At 46.0% G+C, this 6,000-nt stretch overlaps 1 protein-coding gene across 1 annotated transcript in view; it reads left to right on the forward strand.

The window, feature by feature from the left end:
* Positions 1-3,178, forward strand: part of LOC147703614 (RING finger protein 112-like) — a 279,448-nt gene extending 276,270 nt beyond the window's left edge. Inside the window, exon 14 of the mRNA XM_086931948.1 lies at positions 310-3,178. Coding sequence (XP_086788074.1) covers positions 310-864 — 555 coding nt within the window. The 3' untranslated portion in view covers positions 865-3,178. The remainder of the gene's footprint in view (positions 1-309) is intronic.
* The last annotated feature ends 2,822 nt before the right edge of the window (positions 3,179-6,000 follow it).

Here is a 6,000-nt window from a genome sequence, read left to right on the forward strand (position 1 = left end):
TCCGGTGAATTGCCAGCTTTGTATTATTACTTCTGTAGGTTTTGACTTAATAGCAATTATTGTTTAGGTTTGGTGAGGTAGCACTGAGAGTATAGGATGTGGCTAGACCACAATATTTGTGCAGGTATCAGCAAAGTAACAATTCCTCTATACATGTACCTCAGTAACTACTCTGTTAATGTTTTGACTTTGTAATGATGCTGAGTTTGTCTGCATCTCACTCGCATATTAATGTTAGTTGTATATAGCATGCCTATCCCCTGACAGACCCTGTAAAGTGTGTGACTTCTGTTTACCTCCTTACTGCAGGACCTGAATTCCAAATCCATGTTTACTAATTTGAAGACATCGCCCAGCAAGATGAAAGAGCGGCTGAAGGACAAAATGGCTGAGCTGATAAGACGCTCTGAGACAATGCTGGAGGGGGATGAGTTTAGGAAGCTGGACCTGAAGTTGGAGCTAGGGATCCGGATGAGAACTGACATGGAGCGCTTCATGGCAGCCTACACCAAGCGGTTCAAGATCAGCGCCATCAAGGCTGGTGTGGCTGTAGGTGTAGGCACAATCGGTCTAGCCGGAGGCGTGGTTGGTGGTGTAGTGGCAGGGGTGGTTGTGGCTGCTGAGGTTGCAGTGGTTGCGGCAGGTGCTGTGGCTGGAACAGGCACCTTTGCTGTTATTGGGGGCAGTCTAGGGGCTGGGGTCGGAAATCAGATTGGGAAGAAGGAGGCTAGGAGCCTAAAGGATGATAATGGAGGCCTCGACAACAACAACTTTTTAGACAGTGACGGAGATGGCGGCGATCCTCCTGGGTTTGTAGATCTGTCGGAGGAAGCTCGTCTCCTGCACCTGAACCCTTCGGCTTAAAGCAAGCTGCTCAGACACTGCAAACTCAGAACTAACCTTAATGTAGTGGCAGCAGAACACCATCAAGGGGGCTGTTGGTGCTTCTTGAAGCCACAGTGAAAACACTTCGCAAACTTTGTAAAAACAAAGGTGGATATAATAGTGGATAGGAGCAAGTAAAATAATAATTAGACTTGATCAAAAGAGCCCCTGTCGAATGCACTGACTACTAAAGCACTTTCTGAGCCACCCGATGAAGAGATAGCACGGTTTTAGTCAAGTTAATCAAAAGGTAAGAGGAGGTTCTGAGGAGGCAGAGGGAGAGAAGACAACATGACTAGCCTGCTACTTCACAGGGATGTAGAGTAGGAGGAGGCAGACGACCTGGAACCAGAAAACCCATCAAAAGGAAGGTCGGAAAGAGGAGTTACAGGAGGGATAAGAGTAGAAGGTAAGGGGGTGGAAAGCAGTTAAACAGAGGAAGGCAATGAAGGGAGTAGATCTAAACAAATGAATGGCGATAACCGGGTATGCTGGAGAAGATTAAGTAGAAGCAACTTCAATAGTGGCAAAAACGACTCTAGCAAGATGGACAGGTATCTGCAAGACCAGTGAATCCAAAGGACTGCTAGACCTAGGGCAGAGCCAGTTAAATGCAGTGATGTCTAACCTTTCTCTTTAGTTTAAAGTCGTTCATCTTTTTCTTGGTGCTAGACAAATGGTCACTGCATGCAAGGCTGATCGGACGTTCTGGTGACTATTCATGAAGATGAAGGTCATGGGGATTTAAGAAGGAAGCTAAAGTACCCAACTGCTGCTCCCCCATGCACTGGGGGGAGGTTGTGAAGGGGGAGACGGCGCTATGTGCAGGAATACAGGTAGGAACTGTTGAGGGGATGATGCGGCTCAGACGGAGTAGCAGGGCATTGGTAAGGATTTGAAAATATATGAATGAGAAGAGATCAGGTTGTGGGGCTTAGGGGCACAAAAACAATGAACGGTGGTGATTGGGGAGGACAACCCTTCGTATTGAATAATTGGTACGAGTAAAGTGATGGAGACTGAAGGGATGTGAGATATGAGAGAGATACCACACAAAGAAAACAAGAGTGAGGAAGATGGTAGATATTTTGGGGAAAGCCGCACAAAATGGTGAAATGTCACGTTCATGATTTACATGGTTGTCACTGTGGAGGGAAGAGGAGCACTGGAAGCTGTGGCAAGAAACATTTTAAGAAAATCAGATAGAGCAACATGATGAAAGAACTGATGTCAGAGCAGAGCTTCAAGCAGGGAAGTAAACCTGGAAAAGATACTAATTACCATGGCATGAAGGAAGGGAATCTGGTAGATCAGAGACCATAAGCAACCTGGGGTTTACTGTTGATCTCGCAGTGTGCTTAAAGCAATAAGACCTTTTGTGTGAATTACAGCCTGACCAGGGTCTTGTGGGAACCTGCTTATCTTCTGCTCTCCTTAGCATACAGCTGGTGTAGTCATGTCAGGCAATATCTACAAGCCACAGAGAGATCTTGTTCTGTTATACTGGGGGAATGCTTCATTTCAACAATGTAGCGCATAGCCCTGATCTAATTGATGCAGCGGTTAAAACCAAAGAAGGACATCCTTCTCCCGTCTTCTCAGTGGAGCAACAAATGTCCTATCAAACTTTTTCTTTCTTTCAGCCCGGGAAATCACCTTGCAACTGGAATATGACGCATTGGATCCAAAGCCTAACTTAATTATGTTGTAGCCTATGTGAATAAATTCCAGCTGTTTTATGAAAGCTGTTTAAGAAAATGTACTGCTTTGATTTAGTTGTGTATGAGAAACAATTGCTGCCAAACTCAGTCTTTGAGTTAGATAATCACTTCTATATATGGTAATGACACATATGTGGTAAGGTAAAGTCTTATTTCAGCAGATACCACACACCGGGTGATGAGGTGACAGGAGCGGAAGCCAACGCTACAGAATTACAAAAGTACAATTAAAGTACAAAAATGAATGTATCCTTGTGTAACGCAACTGGTGCTCATGTAAAGCGCTCTGATACCCGATGCCTTCAGGTCAAGTGCGCGCTTTACAAAACTAGGGAAATAACAAAAAGTGAGAACTCAAAGAGGAACATGCTGGAGAAATGGAACAAAGGAAAGAAATTCAGAACCTTGAATGTAAAGGAAAGCAGGCGGGGGAAGGGAACCCTGCAGGCAGGGGACATAGCATTCATAGGCAACAAAATACAATACTTCCCTGTGGTGCATGTGCACACCAGACTTTTGCTAGGCCCAAATGTTTGTCACGAAGGAATAAAAGCAATACATTTTCAAACACAGGTGCGTTTTCGATTGTATTGTTGGAAAGATCGGGATTGTCAAAGGAGGACGCTCTCAAATTATTTAAATAGAAATCCTAAGCTGGCAGATGCTCACAGTTCCTTTGGTTTTTAAAGCCTTTCTTGATCTGATTCGCTTGCTGTCTCAATTTACCCTCTCTGATCCTCAGACCTGATCTGGATATGAACCCCGGATGCCCTGGCCTCTACTGAGTCAGGTACCGCTCAGGAACCCTGCTTCAGGCAAGTATCCCTTCCATAGCAGGCTTCAGGTTAGCTACCTGGCTGATGGCAGATAATGAACTACAAAATATATGAAGGCGCACTGTTGACTACTCTACTGATAGCGGATGCCGATGCCCCAGACGTTCCTTTAAAATCCCAAGCAATCTTTTGCAGCCAGGCCTTTTCTATCTCTGGTAAATTAATAAAAAGTAAACGAATGAGGCAGCTAGGATTAATGTAAATGTAGTGCAGCCCTAAATTGTTACGTGCTATTGAGGGGCATATTTATTTTCTTTTTCTCAGTAGATGGTATGAAAACTTGAGTTTGTGAGTGATAAAGTCTGGGGGTCACAATATATCAAAACCTGTACCAAGGTGAGTGTTGAGCTTCAGGTTACACATGGTGTGGGCCACCATTTCATAGCCATTTGTTTCCTGCATAACATTCTCTCATCGCATTAGGTCAACGCGTTGCCACTGCCACCCCAGATGCAACCTCTACAGGACCTCTGAACCAGTGAAATCTCGGGCAACCAAGGAGATTTACCCAGAATGCATTTAGCTGTCAAATATGTTACTGAGTCACATGTTGGCATATCCAGCTGATGGAGGATTGGGATGGCGAAGCCTAGTTGTTTTTCCTAAAACTTTATGGGATTTGTAGGTGTCAACAGAGTTCTTTAGGATGCTAACTCAGCTCTCAGCACTTCAGTGCAAACTTTAGCAGTATGTATTTCTGTCACCTTGTTCAGTCTCAAGGTAGAGAAAGGAGAGAAAATGAAGATTTCATGCAAGATCCAGATCCCAGGGGTGTCTACATGACGGTAACGTTCCACCCTCTCTCATTAAGTCCATGTCATCCTTGCAAATGGCAATACTGTTTACGGTACACACCCATAACACACCTTTAAATCAGCTCTCAACATCCGGCATTTAAGCAAGAGCGTGAAAGATCAGACCTCAGAGGGACTGAGCATGTTTTACAAGGAAAACTTGTATCTGCTTCTCTCGCATGGGTTTTTAGTAAAAACATATCTCGAACGACAAATATCGCGCCCATCATTTTGGCATTCCCCTCACTGGTGAGCTGTGTTTAATTTGAGCTGATGGTTGCAGGTTGGGTCCCCCGGTTCTTATTGTGCCTCACCAGACTGATCGAGAACAGTAGAGAGAAAACCACAAATAGGGAAAGATGGGAAAACCGTGACATAGGGAGAAAGCAATGCACAAAAAGAATGCAAGATTGAGGTAAAGGGGCAGGGGGTGTCTGATTGTGGATTAAAGAGGCATGATGTGGAATCAAGGCTATGCAGCCTTGATAGTAGGCATCATGACCTTCGAAAGAGCTGGCTGTAGGCTTCTGAAGAGAATTTTGGTTTTCAAAGGTCACCCTGGATGTATGTTCCACCCAGCTCTGTTGACAAGCAATCCAAAAACATAAAAGCCAGTGACCTTGGCATGAAAGGCCACTGTTGAAATTAGACGTATGATTGAACAAAACATCTGAAAGAGACATGTTAGTGATAGATTCCTTACCTTAGAATATCCCCAGGCGTCAGACTGGATCCGGAAACTTTTGCGTAGCAGTACCCTTGCGCGTCGGTAGGCGTCGTCTGCGGCTCCGCGTCCGTCATCGACGTCGTGGACGCCGTGATGATGTCGTCGGAGTACTTAGACGTTGCCTCCGCGTGCTGACGTTAGTTCTTCTTTTTTCCGCGCCAGCGAGCACAGATCTGGAAAAAGCAGTAACCCAGTCAATTTTTGACTAACTTTTGGTGATCATTTTTTTTTTTAAATATGTTTTTATTGCAGAGTTATAGACAAAACATCAAGGTCATGTGACCATTATACCTCCAACATTTCAAGGCACAGTGCGGTTTGAAAGTAGTACACAGCCATTCAGCCCACATCCCGGAGGCCGGGCGGCGCACCAACAGGTCCCAACAGGAGTTCCCCATGTGCTACTCAAAGGGACAACAGGTCAACAACATAAGTACGTATCTGCTTTCTGTTACCTATCAAACTCCCCCCCCCCCCCCGCCAAATACTTGCAGTCACTTCGTGTGTGCGACAACCGGGCCCTCAGTGCCCGCACTATCAGGTCTATGCCAGTGCACTTCAATAACAGCTGTCTGTTAGTGCCTAGCATCTTCCACTCAGCGTCAACACATGCATGCCGCCCTACACTCCGCTCCCTGAAGGGCCAGTCAGACCTCCCTATCATAGGTGCCCCTCTTGTTACTGCTGCGGTGTCACAATAACGCCCCTCCAACCCTCCCCCCCCCCTACTGCCGCTGATGTGGGTTGTACTTATGAGTTCTGTCAGGAAAGCTCGCTGCCTATCGGGGTCAGGCATTCGATCTTCCAAGCCTCATGGAACCTCCCTCTCCAGATGTCCCTCCTCTTTGTCCTCGGTTAAGTAGTCGCTCAGAGCCTGCACAATCATTTCCCGTGCCCTTGCCATCTCCAAGCTCTTCTCGTTACCAGTTCTCGTGGCCTGTCGCATTCTGATCGCACTCTCACATCTGGACCATTTCAACAGCTCATTCGACCATCTCCGAACAGACGGGCCCTCCCTGGATTTCCAGCGCCAAGTG

This window comes from Lissotriton vulgaris, chromosome 7 (assembly GCF_964263255.1).
Source record: "Lissotriton vulgaris chromosome 7, aLisVul1.2, whole genome shotgun sequence".
Taxonomy (NCBI): Eukaryota; Metazoa; Chordata; class Amphibia; order Caudata; family Salamandridae; genus Lissotriton; species Lissotriton vulgaris.